The sequence below is a fragment of the Pagrus pagrus genome, assembly GCF_965226575.1.
Source record: "Pagrus pagrus genome assembly, chromosome: 11".
Classification (NCBI taxonomy): Eukaryota; Metazoa; Chordata; class Actinopteri; order Spariformes; family Sparidae; genus Pagrus; species Pagrus pagrus.
This window is the reverse complement of record NC_140195.1, coordinates 8,169,829-8,188,516: the sequence shown is the minus strand read 5'-3', so window position 1 is coordinate 8,188,516 and position 18,688 is coordinate 8,169,829. Positions and strand designations below refer to the sequence as shown.

The following is an 18,688-nucleotide window of genomic DNA, read 5'->3' as shown; positions in this document are numbered from 1 at the left end:
TCTCTGTGTGTGACCTTTGGCAGAGTCTGACAGCAGCTACTCGGTCAGTTGTGGGATCCCCATCCTCAGAGGGAAGTCCTCTGCCAGGCTCAACTCCAGCAGCAGCCAGAGCTGCATAGGTTCGCTGCCCTCCAGATTCCTCTAATCAGACACTTTTCAACAGTTCCAGTCTGTCAATGACAACTTCACAGACAGCCTGTGTTTTGTTGTGTGATGTTGCAGTGTGCTCCTACCCACTGTGCTGTGTTTGTCTGTAGAGACTTTGGCCCCTCCAGTGAAGCAGACGGCGTCTTTCAAGATCAAAAACGCCAAATGTCACCTGCACCCGAAGCTGACCGGCAGGACGGAGGACAGAGGACGGACACTAGGACCAGGCGAGTCTTAGTTGTAGCATTGCTAATGTTAGCCACATTAGCCTCAATTTCTGCAATTTCTCCACTGGAATCTAGGTGGATGGTATGTCAGAGTCCCTCTCTCTCGATAAGTTACAAAACAATACGTTACTTCGTGTACAGTTTGCTTAGCTCGCTCTCTGGACTGTCATAAATGTGTAAATTAAAAAGGTTTTTTTCTGAAGTTATCCTTTCTAATAATATGTTGGATTCTAGTCAATATGTATTTTCACACAGTTAAATCCTTGAAAAATGAAAAATCCAGGATATACAATTTATATTAGAACTGAACCAATAAGTTGATTAATTGATAAGTCATTTCACAGACATTTTTGCTGCTACTTATTTGATAATATATTTAAAGAAAGATGCCAAATATTCTCTGGTGCCAGCTGGTCAAATGAATGAATATTTAGATTGATATTTTGGGGTTTTAGACTGTTAATTAAAACAAAAAAACATTTTTCAGATGTTCTGACATTGTAAAGACAAAACAATTAGTCAAGTAATGACAAAATGAATCAGCAGATGAATCAATAATAAAAACAATCATTAGTTCAAAGAAGTTACTTACTCTTAAGCATTAATCAACATTATCATTAATCTGTGATCGAGGTTAAGTGATATATCTTTTGCAATATTTATTTATTTTCTCCTGAGAGTCTTCCTCAGGACATTCATGATGTCTTCATCAGGGCGTCTAAGGAGTGGAAACCTTGAGGCTTATCCACAAGTTAATAAAGGATTTTGAAATAAAACAAAATTCAAATGCAAAACACCCATCATCTCTCCTCCCAGTTAGTCTACTTATAATAAGATGTATGTATGTAAGTATTTTATAGCATTTAGTGTGCACTATATCTAGCATACATAATTAACATTCAATTCAAGTACATGAAAGAGCTACAGAAACACAGCATATTATGAGAGTATAGGTTGCTATTTATCTTATACAGTATTTTTTCCTCACACAATGTGATGTCATGTTGTCCACAGGAAGCGCGCAGCCCTGCAGCAACTGCCTGGTGACATTCGTCAACCTCAAATGTGACTCCTCAAAGAAAGCTAAAGGGCGACGTGCCCGAAACCCCGCGAACAAAGAGGTGACACGCATCACTTTGGAGCTAGAAGCTGAGGTCAAACCTGGAGACACCACAGGTCAGTCATATACAACGATATCTTGACACTGCCTGTACTGACCTTGTGATCATATTCATTATTATTGATATTACTGTCAGTCCGAGGATGCAACCTAACGTGCAACCGCTGCTGTGTGACCGTGACTGAAACCCAGTTTGTTTAATTTCCTCATGACCAGGGAGTTGCAATCTCAGCTGCCTCAGACAGCGCATGGAAAAGCAGGTGAAGACGTACATCAAGGCTCTGAAGAAGTCAATCAACCAGGAGCGCTTCCTGATCCGAGTTGCTGGTTTGGAGTACGAGGTGGCTCAAAAACTTCCCCAGGTCGCTCCCACTCAGGAGAACTGTGGTCCGGGCTGGGAGAGGGACAATGGGCGATGTGGTAAGACCGGAGAGCCAGACTGGAGCTATTTTACTGCGATGTCGAAATGATTTTGATTTGAGAACTATAAGAATAATGGCAGACTCACAAATTAAACTTATATCAACTTATATCAATGTCCACAAATCAAAAAGATATTCAGTTTACGGTCATAGACGAGTAAAGAAACCAGAAAACATTGATATTTAAGAAGCTGGAATCAGAGAATGTTACTCAAACCGATCAATTTAATAATCAAAATAGTTGGAGTTATAACCAAAGCTGACAACTAATGGATTAGTCAATAAAAAATGCAGGTCTGACTACATTTTGTTGTACTAGTGTGCCTTATAAAGTGGCCACTGAGTGTGACCTGTGCTTGGAGCAATTGTATGATTAGCTGAAGTGACGCGTGTCATCTCTGACTGAAGCCGTTGTGGATATTCTCTCAGTCAGATGCTTGCCGGGGTCCTACTACCACGGTGAGCAGGAGCGCTGCATCCAGTGTCCGCCTGGCACTTTCCAGGAGAAAGAGGGGCAGCTGGCCTGTGACCTCTGCCCCGGCAGTGACGGCCACGGGCCTGTCGGGGCGCGAAACATCTCCTCCTGTGCAGGTAGTTTGAAGTCCCAGAGACGATGTTCAACATGTATCTCTGATCCTGTGAAGTGTCCTTAATCAAACCTCTCTCCATGGTCTACAATTAAAATCCAGGCCAGTGTCCAACGGGGTACTTCTCCGGCGATGGGTTCAAACCTTGTCAGCCGTGCCCTCAGGGCGCCTACCAACCAGATCTGGGACGGACCCTGTGCTTCCCCTGTGGGGGAGGCCTGAGCACCAAGCGGGAAGGTGCCAGCTCCTTCCATGATTGTGAAGTCAAAGGTGGGTTTGTGCTCTTGTTATGCAGCCAAAGAAGGAAAATATACTCGAAAAATCTGCAAACCTTCCCCACTTAATGTGCGTCTTCATTCCTCCCCTGCAGTTCAGTGTTCTCCCGGTCATTTCTACAACACCACAGTTCACCGGTGTATCCGCTGCCCAGTGGGGACGTATCAGACAGAGTTTAGACAGAACTACTGCATTTCCTGCCCTGGGAACACCACCACTGATTTCGATGGTGCCACGAGTGTCTCGCAGTGCAAGAGTGAGTGTGAAAATTACTGTTTTGTGTTTTTTAATGTCTTAACCATGACCTGGAAACTAATTAATTTTGTTTGTGTGCGTCTAGACAGGCAATGCGGTGGCGAGATGGGCGAATTCATGGGTTACATTGAGTCACCTAACTATCCCGGTAATTACCCCGCCAATGTGGAGTGTATTTGGAACATCAACCCACCCAGCAAGCGCAAGATCCTAATCGTGGTGCCAGAGATTTTCCTGCCCTCAGAGGACGAATGTGGAGATGTGCTGGTCATGAGGAAGAACTGTGAGTGTTTCTTTTTCCGGTTGTTGGTTCAGTGGAATTTAGTGTTTATACTGTGAGGTGATTGCACCATACAAGGAGCAGTACTGAAAACCTGATTAGTCACCGAAGTCCTTTCTGTGCCTCTGCAAGGGTCAGCCACATCCATCACCACCTACGAGACATGTCAGACGTACGAGCGGCCCATCGCCTTCACAGCTCGCTCCAGACGTCTCTGGATTAACTTCAAGTCCAATGAGGCCAACAGCGCCCGGGGCTTTCAGATCCCCTATGTTACATATGATGGTATGTAGCTCATTTATCACACCTGCCAGCTGTTACTATGAACTGTCATGTCCAGGAAATGATAGTTTGCAAACTGAAAAATTCTGTGACTTAGTTTATTATCAACTCATATAAATATATATGGGGTTTTTTTTTCATTTACCTCCAGTGGTAACAAGCCATGCAGATGGTGTTGGTTTTAATTGTCCAGCTTTAGAGATACAACACAAATATTTAAATACAAAAAAATCTATATATATTGAATATATATCATAACATATATTCATAGTATTGATTATGTAAGAACTAGAATGGCACGTAGTCCAACAGTCCAACAGTCCAACAGTCCCTTTTATTTTTAATCTAACCTAATCCAATATCCTAATTATTAACATGTTCCAGCTGAAAAAAAGACTACCTTCTATGAAAACATATTTAAATCAGCTAGATTCACATTTTTATTTTGATCGGCATCCATTTGAAGATTCCAGACACCTAAACACACATGATTGGTTTCATCAAAATTAATTCAATATAAAAAAAAGTGAGAAGAAATTCCTGGATCCGTCTTCTTTTTTTTTGGATCCAAACCATTAGCTAATGGGGGTCTATTCTGGGCCAAGACCCATCTTCCATCTAAGTTTCGTGTCGGTCCGTTCAGTAGTTTTTGTGTAATCCTGTTGACAATCCAACAAACAACCAACAAATGGACACAGGTGAAAACATAACCTCCTTGGCAGAGGTAACAACAACTTTATTCATGTAGCACTTTTCAAATGCCAGTCACAAAGTGCGTCTAAAGACATAAAATCATCAGATATAAAGTGCAAAATACATGTAAAATACAAATAATTAAGATTAAAATAAGGAGCAATTTAACAAATGAAGTTGAAAAGAACTGAAAATCATCTTGGATGGTGTCGCACCAGTTGTTTCGTCCATCAGCAGATTCACATTCCAACTCACGACTCCTCAGTAGTCATTACTAATAAAACACCTACCAGAAGAGTTCAGGCTTGTTTGGGGTCAGAAATACAGGCTATACTCAGCTAGACATTTTACAGTTGTAACAAACTCGTAGTGCCCTCTAGTGGACAAACTATGTAATTGCAATCAAATAAATCTCTGTCTTGCAGTAACTTGTTACTTATCTGGCTGAGTTATCAGTGTAGCTCAAAACATTGTTTTTCAGTGTGTGTGCTGTGGTTTACTGACTGCAGAGTGACAGGGAGGCTGCTTTTGGAAAAATGTTTTGCTACTTACATATTTTTATGTAACTTCTCAGTGCATTGAGCACTACAGTCAAAATTATATCAACCACTATCATATTGAAATGAATGTAGAAACCTCAGAGTTGGATATCTCAAATCCAGGGTAAATAAAACCAAAGCTCTGTACTTTGCTAGACATACCACTGGAGTACAGTGAGGAAATATGTTCTTGAACTGGCCCTTTAAGGTCAAAGTGAATCTTTTGCTTTAACGGTCGGAAACTTTTTTCTCTCATAATTTTTAAATTTTTTCTCTCATAATTTTTTCCTTTTTTCTCTCAGAATTTTTTTCTTTTTTCTCACATAATTTGTAACTTCTCTCATATTTTTTTTTACTTTTTTTCGTAATTTTTACTTTTTTCTCTCATACATTCATTTTTTTCTCATAAAATTTACTGTTTTTCTCTCCAATTTTTTTTCTTTTTTCTCTCATAATTTTTTTACTTTTTTTATTGTAATTTTGACTTTTTTCTCTCATAAATTACATTTTTTTTCTCATAAATTTGACATGTTTTCTCATCTCATCCCATGGGTTAGAGTTTTACTTATTCTCGTAATTATTACTTTTTTCTCTCATAAATTTGACGTTTTCTCTAATTTTTTTCTCTCATTTTTACTTTTTTCTCATAATTTTTACTTTTTTCTCATAAATAAAAAAAATTTTCTCAGAACTTTTTGCTTTTTCTGTAATTTTTCCTTTTTATCTCTCATCATTTTTTTTCACATCATTTTTACTTTCTCATTTTTCAGCAAAAAAGTTGCTGAAAAGTAAAATTATTACTTTTTATTACAATAATAATTATGACTTTTTTCTCATAAATTAGATTTTCTTTTTACTTTTTTTCACTTCTCAGAATTTTGACTTTTGTATATTCATTTTGACTTTATCTAAAAAAATCGACTTTTTTATCTCAGAATTTTGACTTTTAAATGACTAACCATGGGAATATTTTATTTATCAAGTTTAGTTTTCATCTTATTTTTTTCTTTTACTGGCAGAAAAATGAGCTGCTAATCGCCCTGTTGTAGTAGTTTATTGCCCTGTTGGCGATAATAAACTAAGTCAAAGTTTCTTAGTTTGTATTCGTAGTATTTTACAAGCTTTCTTGGATACTAAAAGCCTGTTTTCTGCACTTCATGAAGTGATGTCAAGTAATTGTTTCTTTTGTTATTTTTCTGAATCCAGAGGACTACGAACAGCTCGTAGAGGACATCGTGCGAGATGGAAGACTGTACGCGTCAGAAAACCATCAAGAAATCCTCAAGGTTTGCACTTTTTCTTTTTCTTGTGTTTATTGCTGGTTGTATTTACTGTTGGTTCCACCTGGGAGAGGTGATTCGATTTAACAATAAGCTGCACATTAAAAGGTGTCGTTAGGCCAAACAAAGAGTGTTACTAACAAACATTAGTATGAGTCAGGCGGTACATTAATAATGAAAAGAATTGTTTGTCTTCATGTTGTGAGTAATTTGTTTTCCAGCATTGTGTAAGAGCTTCAAGCCATTGTTAATGATGAAACTGTGTGTTGATGTGTAGAGCTTACACCTGTGTGTTCTCCCCTACAGGATAAAAAACTGATTAAGACTCTTTTCGATGTGCTGGCTCACCCAAACAACTACTTTAAGTACACCACTCGGGAGTCCAACGAGATGCTTCCTCGCTCCTTCATACGTCTCATAAGCAGCAAAGTCTCCGCTTTCCTGCGACCTTACAAGTAAAACGTCACGCAGCCGCTGAAGCACTGGATCGTGACCCCCTCCCGACATCCCCCTCCACCTTACAGATCACACCCGCAACTCTCACAGGACTTAAAAAAACAAAAAAAAAAAACATACTAGTATGTTTAACTTTTCTTATTTTCCATAGGCTTTGACAATAAACACTATGCAGACCTGAGAAATACTGAAAAACTTGTGTTTTAGGTTTTTTGTCAGTCTCCATTCAGCACAGGTCTGCAGTCCCGAGCTCGAGCATTTAGTGGGGATGTAGAGTGTGTGAGTGGGTTTGGTTTCTATTGTGTCGTGCAATGAAACCACAAAAAAAAACAGTAGCCCATTTCAGACAATAGGAGTAATGATTTGTGTGCGCGGTTTGAGCTTGATAGAGCTTGTTATTGTATTTGCTTAAATGAGCTGTCTGTGTACCAACTCCTACCATTGTATGACTGTAAGTGTTGTGTAAGTGTTGTGTAACCCCTGGTTCCATCTTCAGCGTCTGTGTGCTGTCCTCGAGGAGGAGCGGTTGTTAAATTCAAGTCGCAGCTGCGTACCACGTCATTCAAAGCCTTACCATATTTGAGCTCTTAGAGCAGTTTCCAAGGGTTTCGCTGTTAAAACAGTTAATCTATGTTTCGTTCCGTCTGTCTAGACTGTACCAACGTTTTCCATCCTTGACATAATTTCTGTTGCTCTTTTTTTTTTTTTTTTTTAAGCAAATACAAAAAAAAAAGGTGGTTTATCATTCCAGGAACTTAGTGGACATTTGGGAGATGAATAACAAACTAATAATTGTGAGAGCCACAGAAATGAGATAATGTGATGTCTAGTGGAACATGTCTCAGAGAGAGAGATAGAGAGAAATGTCTTTGAGGGACATTGTTTGCTGCTTCTTTTAAAAAGGTCACTTTAATTCTTCAATCTCATATTGTCTTTCTGATGTACTCACTAATAGTCTCTAGGTTTAAAACAAAAAGGAAGCTCCACGTCTGAAATACTTTGTTCTTACACACAAGTAAGTCGATAATCTCACATTGCCTGTCTGTGGACTACCAGTTTTATCGTGTTTTTATTTTCAATCTTGTAAATAATGAAAATAAATTAGACGAGGGTTGAATTCTTTGATCCTAATTTTCCTTATGCAGGACACCCCGCCCTCCCCAAACATATATTAAAAAAAAATAAATTTAAAGCCCTTTCTGCCCCCGATGTCCCGCCCGTCTCAAATCCAAAGACGCCCAGTGCCCATTTTAAAAACGCCCACATTCTGTTCTGGCCCAGCTCTTCCAAAGACCGCCCTGAAAAAAAGGGTGGCTCACTTTGTTTTTGTGCACTAAATTGAGAACACATCATCCTACTTTTGTAGTACAAAGTGCAATGAATGAAAACACACCTACAATTTTGGTCACACCCGGTTGTGACCCCCAACGAAGCTTGTGAAATGTGTTGTAGGCTGCAGTCTTGTTGAGACTCGTATGAAATATTTATCAGTCACTATGGGCAGAAGAGGTTTCTCTTATTCAGAGAGATACTCAAAGTTAATATTACGTCTGAGTAAAAACTGAGTATTTGGTGTGGAAAAAAATATTCTTTGTGACCAAAACAGGGTAAAATAAGTGACGTGATAATTAAACATTTCCCTTTTAAGGGGATACTTCGTCATTTTCGGAAATGTATTTGCTTTCTTGCAGGGAGTTATATGAGAAGACTGATCCCACTCATGTCTTTAAAATAAATAAGCTACAGCCATGAGACTGTAAGATTAGCTTGGCTTAGCACAAAGACTGGAAACGGGGGATACAGCTAGCCAGTCTCTGTTCAAAGGTAACAAAATCTGCTTACTCGCGCCTCAAAAGCTTAATGATGAAAGGATAAGTTCACCAAGAAATGGACATTTCGTCATTGTCTATAAACCCACATGCTGATGGTAGAGTCTGGTGGAGTTTTCTAGTCCACAAAACATTTCTGGAGCTTCAGGTCCAAGTTCCAAGTCTCTGAAACCCGATCAATTTGGGATTTAAAAAGAAGTTATTTACCCTTTCTAGAGTTGGAAACTTCGCTGTAGCTGCTAAGCTAAAAGCGTGAGCGCAAACCCCCGTAAGAAGTAGTTGCACGAGCTTCACAGCATGTCAAGGGTGTCAATAACGTCTTTTCAAATCAATTTGGGATCACCGGGCTTCTGGAGACTTGGATGGAAATGCTTGGAAGAGCTGTATGGAGCCATTTTCTGTTTTCTTAAAACAAGTCTCCATCGACTGCAGTTGTTCAGGAGAATGCTGTAAAGCTCCAGAAGTGTTTTGTGGACTACGAATCGTCACCCGACTTCGGTATTGGGATTAGTAGATAATGACTGAATTTTCATTTTTGGGTAAACGCTTGTTTAAATCAGAACAAAAACTGAAATGTAAGAACAACGTGTGGTGACTTTCTGCAGGAAAGTGAAGTATTTCTCCAAATTTAGGGATTATTCCTTTAAAGTCAATATCACCACTGCAGTCAGATGTGTACAATTATAATCCCAAACCCTTAACGTGTATATTCAACCCTCTACAGAGCATCAATTGGGTCTATGCCTGCTCTCGGATATCTAATGAATTTTTTCCAGGGACTTTGTTTTGTCCCCGCTCGTGTAAATAAAAACGAGATGGTACACTTCATATCATGTACTAAATGGTATTTTCAAGTACCCAAACTTTAGAATGATACAAAAGGGATTTCAACCAAATTGTCAAACTTGAGTGTTGCTGGGCCGACCCCGAGTCCAGTCACAGATTGTGTACGTCTGGTCTCCAGTATCTGTGTACTCGATGCCAGGAAGCATCCCAGCGTTCTCATTCGGCCCATGTGAGCTCAGTCTCCTAAAATTCACCCTCCGGCCAGAATCGGCTTCTTTCCTGCAACCTGCTAAAGTTTTTGTTTTGTTTTTTTGGAATTGTTGCCTTTTAACGAGAGTTTGCTATGATGTATCATAGAGTTGATAATGATATTTGCACTTGAATTGTTATTGCTCATGTAAAGAAATGTCTGGATTTTGTATTTGTCTTTTTAAATGAATGGAATTGGTGTTCTTATCTTTCTTGTAGCTTTGTTTGTTCATGAAATGCTCACTCACCGTTTTAGTCTATAGAGATGATACACATAACATTATCAACTGTAAAATAAAAAGACAAAAACAACAAAAAAAAAAACTATGTACAGGAGGTGAATGAGACAAGTTTGTACTTGTTACTGCCCAAAACACTTATCGAAATAAACATACTGTACTTCAGCTTCATTTCAAACATATTTTAATGTCTTTATATAATGAGTTTAAACATGTTCTGAACAAATAAGAAAATATATCACTATTAGTGCAGTATTAAAGGGGCTTTAAAAAAAAGAAGTATTTCTTTGAGCAGGAAGACATTGTGTAGCTAGCTTTAGAGACCATCCGTCCTCCACTGACTGCTGGTGAATGGTTTTTAACCAGGTTGGCTTGAATATGGTTGGTTCACATGTCAGCGAGCCCGTTAGTGCCACCTGTTCATGCGATGTGCTGAAATAACAAGTGGTAAATTATTTTAAAATGTTGTAAAACTGTATATTGAGAAAGTTAATTTACAACCCCGATTCTAAAGTTTTTGTGATGCTGTGTGTTCCAACTATAAATAACAGAATTATAATTCACTAATCCTTTTGACAAATATTTTTTGTAAACGTCTGATTAAATTGGAAAGTTTAAAGAAAAAAAACAAAGGGTTAACGGGTCAATTTTGAAACAGGTGATAGTATCATGATTGGGTATAAAGCATATTCACACGCCAGCAACTTTCCTTTGACGTCACGCTCGGGGTGGGAAGCTCAAATGCTGGGTCATGCTGCCGTGTTCAATATCCATTAGCTTCTGTGCGACAACCGCTAATGTTTGCGTTCAACCATTTTCTAGCTAACGTTATGGTTTGATAGTGTTACACGATAAAAGATGTAAATTTAATTCTAAAATATCAGCCGACAGCTTGGACACGTCTATTGAAGCCAGGAAGTGAAACACACTGGATTTAATTAGACTGTTATGTTAATGGTTTAATGGTAATGGATTGTGAAATATGTCATTTTTCCCCGAAATATGGCCGATGTCCCTCCACACTTTCACCATCCATTGTATTTTCAGTTGCTAAATCAATCAGCAAGAGGTAAAAACGCTAACAATTTGTCAGATTCCCAACATTTAAAGAACTTGCTACCTGGAACATGGCAGTACAACATTTGAGCTTCCCACCCCGAGTGTGACATCAGAGGAAAATGGCCACCATGTGACTATAGTCTATGAATGGGGCATCCTCAAAGGGCTTTTAATTTATATTTCACACAGCGCACCACCTTTTTGGAACAGGGGTTGTACAACTATTGATTACTTACATGTGCGTGGGCTTAAAGCCACACATCTGGGGAGGCCAGGGTACCACTGGCCATCCCTCCCACAGGAAACCATTCTGGGGCCGTCCCTTCTGTATGGCCGGTCACACTCGATCGATATGGTGTCCCTGAACTGATATGGCTCATTCCGAGCTCCTGCCCAGAAGCCCCCAGGCACTCTTGGAGGTGGACATGTCATTTCTGTAAGGAAACGGATTGGTTTTAATTCTAGCTAGTCAAAAGGGAATGTTGTTTATTTATTTTTTTAGTGCCGTGTCACTAATAGCGTCAAGGACCTTCGCATGTAGGAGGAGAACTCCATGTCCCATCCTCGGTACACCAACTCTCACTTAATCCATTAAGGGTTCCCACACGACACTGATAGCGGACAACAGTCCTGTATGAATAAGGCGGCTCCCAGGGGCCTCTCATATCTGCGTTCATCACTTGTGGAGGCTCTCCACACTGCACAGCTGGAAGAGATAACAGTAGTGTTGGCACAGCTGAAGAGGACAAGAAATTAAAGATGGCCTCAGGAATGATACCAAGATAGTTCACTTCACCTTCACAGACGGGAATGCGGCCGTCCCAGCCTTTAGTCATGCAGTTTCTGGTTGCCTTTCCCACGAGATTATACCTGATGAAAGGATGTTTGTCAAGTCACATTTTCAAAATCATAGTTTAGAAACAGTATGCAGGAAAAACAGCAAAGTATGCACTTCCTTACCCCTCGTCACAGACAGCCTTAGCAGTGTCTCCAAACTCGACTCCGCTGTATTCAAACCGGCCGTTAAAGATCTCTCCTGCTGAGCCACATGGCTTTCCTTTTGAGGATGAAACAGGAGGAAGGTTTAAGAGTTTAACAGCTCATTATGACCTTGTAAAATATATTTCTTTACATGCGGTGCATCAAAGACAATATAATAAAACTGCTCAGCAGGACCTCCCCCTCGTTTTCCAGGGAACCAGTGATTCCTGTGTCTTTCGCCACAGTATGAAAATTTCCACGAGACTTGCAGTGGTGGAATGTAAGTAAGTATATTTAAATCCAGTACAGTTTAGTACAAATTTGAGGGACTTGAATGTTTATTTCACTGTCTACTACAATAGATTTCAGATGGAAATATTCATTTGACAATATTAGTTACTGGTTACTCTAAAAATAGAGTAACGAGCATTTACAACAACAGCTGATATGATTAGTTGATTGACAAAAAACTTTTTTTCAACTATTTTAATGATTGAGGTTAAAAACGTTTATAAAGCTTGAAACAAAAAGGCTAAAATAAGAAGTTCTTACGTTCACATCTCAGCCGCAGCGGCGTCCACTCTCCTCTGCTACACGTGCGATACCTGCTGCCGCCTGCCTGAATGTATCCCACCTCACACACGTACTGGACTCGGTCACCGGACTCGAAAGATGTCTTCAGGATGTATTTATCTGCCAGGCTGGCGTGGGAGTTGCTGCTGGTAACTGGCACACCACATCCACCTGCTAACTCACTCTCTCTAGCAGGTAAAATAGGTTTAGCAGGGAACATGGGTTTAGCCGGTATCAGAGTTCTAGCAGGTATCACAGTTCTAGCAGGTATCACAGTTCTAGCAAGGGACGCAGTTGTTTCAGGTGAAGGCAGGCACCGAGGGGGTTGAGGCTGCCACTGGCCGTCGGCACCACATGTGATCTGCTGAGCTCCATCCAGCTGGAAACCCTGACTGCAGGTGACGGTCACGCCGTCTCCCACCTGGTGGACAGAAACGTCTCCACGGCTGCTCACAGAGTTGGCCACCGCAGGGGGGGAGCAGGTGGGCCGTCCCTCTGGAGGAGATTAAAATTCTGTTAAACAGCCCATTCTTTCCTCTGGGTTTACTGGTAGCACATGAAAAATCCACGTCTTGCTAATGCTTTAAGCTGAGCAGCTACAGTGAAGGTTTCAGCTTTTGAAATAAATGGTGTAAATTACATCTTTTCAAATCTGTTTGGGATCTCTGGGCTTCCAGCTTCTTGGATTACACTGGACAAGCTGTATGGAGCCATTTTATGTCTTTTTTGTTTTGTTTATTTTATGTTTCTCCGTCTTCTTCAGTTGTTCAGGAGATACCACAATGTTTTTTTTGCTGTAAAGCTCCATTTATGTTTTGTGGACTATGAAACTTCACCCGACTTTCCATCGGCACGGGGATGAGCAGATAAATTACAAAAATTTGGGGTGAACTTATCCTTTAATGGTTAATATGTGCACTCTGATATAAAGCGTTTCCTATGAACGACTAAATCTTTGTTTTCACAACATTAAAAGTATGACGGAGGATCATATCCAAGGGATTAAAACAATAACGTCATTGTGCGTCACATTCAGACGGCAGTTACACAATCTTAACTCTACACCGCCCACTCTCAAGGTGCAGCAACCACAAACGTCATGAGCGAGTTTCAGATAATGAGTAAGGAAGCTCTGATGCTCTGCTGCTCACCTTCACAAATCGGGACGTCACCGCTCCAGCCAGCCCTCTTGCAGACCATATAGTTCAGTCCTTTCACTGTGTACCTGTCAACATGGAGATATGTTGTGTAGTCAAACACAAATTCAGAGGCTTAAATACAGGATTTCTTTCAGGCTTCCACGTACCCGTCATTGCATACAGCATAAACTTTCTCCCCGATGAGCGAGTCCCCTTCGTAGTTGAACTGTCCGTTAGCCAGCTCCCCGGCATTGCCACATGATCTCTCTGTTAGAAATTAGATACGTAGAGAGTAAAAGGCCAATCAGAAAGTTAATCAGGGGTGAAATGTGATTTGCAGGGTGAAAAAAAGAAAAAGAAAAAAGAACAGAGACTTCTTTATTTTACAAAGTTGCCAAACAGCTCAGATTCAGTGAGCTGCAGCAAAGCCGGTTCGCCGACCTGAGTGAGATTTGCCAGAAGGATCTGATGTGGGGGGGAGTTTCTAAAATGGAAAATGTTTGGGGCTTAACTGTGAGGCTCTGTAATGTAATTCAATGTTCTTCTGCTGGAAGAGTCAGGTTGAAGACCCCGTGATGGCAAACATCTGGTCAGCCTGTTTTTCTCTACTTGTGTCTGACCCCGAGCGGCCGTTACAATCACAGAAGATTTGTCTCATTCCACGTCAAAATGATTTGATGCATTAGTTTCATACTGGAGCCGACAGATAGGAGTCGTACAGAGGTACTTTCAAGTACCTGCAGCAGTCGTGCAAGATGAATTAGACTGGGTGTTATTGGGTCAGGGATTAGCCGGCTGTGACGGAGCAGACTGGTACTTTAACACGACACAGTTTGTGAAATCATTAAAACACAAATTGTGCTGGAGCAGCCGTCTGGAGGACCCGAGAGGAGCTGGAAGTAAAAATCGACCTATTCAATCTGGCTTTTTATCTAATGTTATATAATTTTATGGTTACATTATTATTATTATTATTATTATTAAAAAGGGTACAGCTCCCCCTATTGGGGTATAGCTGTTGTGCAGTTTTGGTTAACCTATAATTATCACACCTGTGTAGTTTTACTGTGATTTTGTCAGAATACGCGTACACACACTACTCCATTTCCTCTAAAATATCAGCACCAGCAAACAAAAACACCAGAAAGTTAGTTGAGGACTATGAACATAAAGGCAGTATGAGGGATTTTTTTTAAGACAGTTTAGTCTCTTCATGACCAGAAGGAACAATAACAGTAACAAAAGACTCATGAGTGTGCCGCAGTATTAAGATAAGATGCAATAAGACTTTATTAATCCTGAAAGAACTCGTTCTTCCAGAGATTGTTCTAAAGAAATTACAGCCTGCGGGTTTCCTCGGTCGGGGTCACACACTGGCCGCAGTTTTTTTTATGAGAATAAAGACAATAGAATATTAAATACTAGTTAAATATACAAAATCTACTAAATATAACATGCTTAAGGAGTAAAAATGCAGAAACCAGTGCCTAATAGAACAACAACAGAAGTAAGATGAGTACGAGTGCAAACTAAAAATAAACTAAAATAGAAAAAAAGTAGTGTTATTAGTAGAATTAGGTGCCTCTCAGCTCTAATAGGAATAAAGGACAGGATGAAGACACAGTAATGTTGAAACTTCGGTCTATTCGCACTATTAATGACTGAAAATCAATTAAAGTGTTCCAAGCTTGAGAAAAACGCCAACCTACCCCTTTAATGTAGTGATCCATAAATAAATCCATGTCTTTCCTTCTTTAAAAAAAAAAAAAAAAATTCTAAAATATTTTCACATTTTTATTTTAATAAAAAGTTTTGTTGGTGCATTATTTTAAATCACATGTAGGTGTCCTCACATGACCACCGGGGGGCCTCATGCAGCTTTAAATCACAGTTATTGCTTGTATCTTACTAAAAGCAACAAAACAAAAAAAAAACAGTCATCTGCAAGAAAAACAACATTTAACCTCCTCTTTACCAACATGTGAGTTAAGAACTTACTTTCGCACTTTAGGTTCAGTTTGGTCCAGCCTCCATTGAGACACTGCACCACTCGGATGCTTCTGGATACTGGGGTGAAGTCGTCGTCACAGTCGTAATAAACCTTCTCCCCGCTGTTGAACTGCTGCCTGCTGCTGTATTTACTGGCCAGCTTGGTGTGCGGGAACACGACTGGTGCGCCACACGTCTTGGGCGCTCGAGCCGCTTGAGCCGCTTTATTGGAAAAATATCAGCCACCATCAGTTAAAATATCAAAACAAAACACACACACACAAGACAAAAAGTGGGTTTTGTTTTCTTGAATTTACCTGAAGCGAGTAAAGCAAACGATACAATCAGGATATTCCCCCCGAGGTGCTTCATGTTGGTCCTCTGTGCGTCTCTGTGCGTAAACAAATCCTCACAGGCAGATTACAAAGTGGCAACAGGCGGATCAGATGGAGCAATTTATAGAGGAGGTGTGGTGCAGCCCAGCTGCAGCACAGACCTGAACACAAGCAGGACAGATAATCCACTATCATGTATGGAGGACTGACACTGACAAAATCCAAAACCAATCAATGGAACGACGCAGTACATAAAATGAATATGCAATCAAATTAAAAGCACCAAAGATGATATAAGCAATTAAGACATTAATTAAAGGGGCACTATGTAGTTTTGGAAGTGTACACAGAAGAAATTCAACCTTAGAAGTTTAATATTTACAATATTAAAGGTGCTGTTTGTAAGAAAAAGTTGATTTTTGAGTCTCATTCTGCTTTTGGATTGTAGGACGGGTCGGCTGCCATCGACTGGGGGACTGAAACTCAAAAATTAACTTTTCTTACAAATAACACCTTTAATGAGGTAATAATACAAACTCATATCTATTTTTTCCGTAACCGAATAAACAAGCTGTTCTCAGAGGAAAGGTCCCCAGAATGATCAGTATGTTTACATGATGTTAGAAAATGTTTATCCAAGTCCATGTAAACATGTTACTAACTCACCCAGATGATGCGGCTGGAAGTCGATTTACTCTTTCATGTGTAAGAATTTAACCGATTAAAAATGTCTTAATCGGCAATCAGAGACGGGCATTGATACACCAATAAGTATTTAACAATAACAGATGACAGATACTTGCTTTTCAAATATATCCAAATAAGACACAAAATACTGGTATGAGAAAATGTGTTTAATTAAAATACAAGTAATTTTTTATGTATTCATGAGGGACAGTCCCCTTATTAGCATAATGACGCCAAAATTCATAGAGAAATGTGAAATGAAAACACATAAATAAGTTTGGGAAAATGCAAAGGGAAAATAAAAAGCAGTAGAAATAAATACACAAATAAATAAATACATTTAAAAATGATGAATAAATAAATTGGTAAATTAAATGGGACAGTAAATACAAAGGAAATTAATACAAACGTCAATAAATACAGAAATTCAAAACAGAAAAGTTTTCTTTTTGGCTCTTTTTGACGTATTTGGTGCAGCTTGAGCACTTTAAACTTTAGTCCACTGGAACTGCACGAGGCTCTCGAGGCTCTTTCAGCCACTTTTCGCCCTAGTTATTTTAATCCACACAACAGGCTGCTTGGATTTCCTGTAGAGTCACTTTGCCAACATGATTTTGAGTCACTGCCGCCACAGCGATTGTACTCGTCAGCAGCAGTGTGGAAGTGGCAGCCAGACCCTTTACTTCAGACAAAACCACAATATAAAAATAACCTTCAACTTTGCACCAGCTTCCATATTAGCAGCTAAACGTGCATATGTGGTATTAGTAACAGTCTTGTGTAAACAATGGATTCACTACACGTAAGCAACCATTTTGAAGTAGTAGCTGCTTTTTCTTTGGTACTTAAATGTATATTTTATTTTTCCATTCTTGGTGTCTTGAGGTCATAGGCAAACATTGCTTCATGTTTGGGGGCCAGAGATGTCAGTGCTCTACGAAGTCTTCAGATGTTAATTCTTACCACTGTTATGCTGACGACACCCAACTGTTCCTCTCCTTTCCCCCATCCTCCAATACCCATGTTGCCACGCGCATCTCGGGCAGACATCTCCGCTTGGACAACTGCACATCATCTCAAGCTCAACCTCAGTAAAACTGAACTCTTCTTCATCCCGGGGAAAGACTGCCCTCACATGGACCTGTCGGTCACTGTCAAGGACGTCATGGTATCGCCTTCATCGACTGCAAGGAACCTGGGCGTAATCCTTGACGATGGACTATCCTGCACCCCCAACATCACCGCGGTGGCCCGATCCTGCAGATTTGCCCTCTACAACATCCACAGGATCCGGTCTTTCCTCACAAAGGACACAACGCAACTCCTGGTCCAATCGCTGGTCATTTCCCGCCTGGACTACTGCAACTCGCTCTTGGCTGGACTCCCAGCCTCTGCGACCAAACCGTTGCAACGTATCCAGAACGCTGCAGCATGCCTTGTTTTCAATCTACCCAAATTCTCCCATGTGACCCCCCTCCTCCGTGACCTCCACTGGCTTCCTGTTGCGGCCCGCATCAGATTCAAGACCATGGTGCTGGCCTTCAAGACCATCAACAGAACTGCACCCATCTACCTCCAAACACTGGTCAGACCACACGCCCCAGCGCGAGCGCTTTCGTTCTACTACATCAGCCATCGGCCGGCTGGTACCGCCATCGCTAAGAGCAAAGAAAACCGGCTCAGTGAAGTCGCGACTCTTCTCTGTTCTGGCGCCACAGTGTTGGAACGAACTCCTGACCAATGTCAGGACAGCAGAGTCACTCGCCATCTTCCGGAAAAAACTCAAGACTCACTTGATCAGACTTCACCTCGACCCCACACATTAATTTTTAGGTGACCTTTTCCTTTAAACTAAAACGTATATGCTAACTATTACAACCATCCTATGTAAAAAGTACAAATTTCATCTTTATTGAGTGCAGTATGAACATAAATTACAACTATGTGAAAACTGTACAGTCCAAAAGTAATTTAATGTTATTTCCATGTCCATTGGTAATTTAGGTTCTCCATGTGTGTCAGCAGGTAAGAAGATTATGTCCCTCCGCCTCTGCTCGGAGACATGGTGGAGATGTTTTGACTCCTCACATTAATGTCATCGCAGCCCCGTCTGGGAACATCAGAACAAAATGTCAGCCACAGGCGTCATTGTGCAACACATCCTCACTCCCAACTCGAGGATGTAATCACATAAATTAACCATTTATTTATCCAACAACTGTATTTTTTCGAGAACAGCGAAGAATGACTAACTCATT

At 40.3% G+C, this 18,688-nt stretch overlaps 2 protein-coding genes across 3 annotated transcripts in view; one reads left to right on the top strand and one right to left on the bottom strand.

The window, feature by feature from the left end:
* Positions 1–9,832, top strand: part of scube3 (signal peptide, CUB domain, EGF-like 3) — an 86,850-nt gene extending 77,018 nt beyond the window's left edge. For both annotated transcript variants that reach the window (XM_084365665.1, XM_084365666.1), the window contains 11 exons: positions 24–119; positions 258–374; positions 1,389–1,550; positions 1,711–1,914; positions 2,346–2,507; positions 2,606–2,773; positions 2,874–3,035; positions 3,120–3,317; positions 3,447–3,599; positions 6,035–6,114; positions 6,415–9,832. In XM_084365665.1, the coding sequence (XP_084221791.1) occupies positions 24–119; positions 258–374; positions 1,389–1,550; positions 1,711–1,914; positions 2,346–2,507; positions 2,606–2,773; positions 2,874–3,035; positions 3,120–3,317; positions 3,447–3,599; positions 6,035–6,114; positions 6,415–6,567 (1,655 nt within the window). In that variant the 3' untranslated portion in view covers positions 6,568–9,832. The remainder of the gene's footprint in view (positions 1–23; positions 120–257; positions 375–1,388; positions 1,551–1,710; positions 1,915–2,345; positions 2,508–2,605; positions 2,774–2,873; positions 3,036–3,119; positions 3,318–3,446; positions 3,600–6,034; positions 6,115–6,414) is intronic.
* A 2-nt stretch (positions 9,833–9,834) lies between these two features.
* LOC311264643 (complement component receptor 1-like protein) lies at positions 9,835–15,838 on the bottom strand. The gene is made up of 10 exons (XM_084365667.1): positions 15,726–15,838; positions 15,418–15,630; positions 13,587–13,686; positions 13,432–13,505; positions 12,260–12,775; positions 11,687–11,783; positions 11,523–11,596; positions 11,256–11,432; positions 10,963–11,160; positions 9,835–10,099 (listed from the first exon to the last, which is right to left on the bottom strand). Exons 1-10 carry the CDS (start codon positions 15,778–15,780, stop codon positions 10,074–10,076), a joined length of 1,530 nt encoding a protein of 509 aa, XP_084221793.1. The 5' UTR covers positions 15,781–15,838; the 3' UTR covers positions 9,835–10,073.
* Between the last annotated feature and the right edge of the window lie 2,850 nt (positions 15,839–18,688).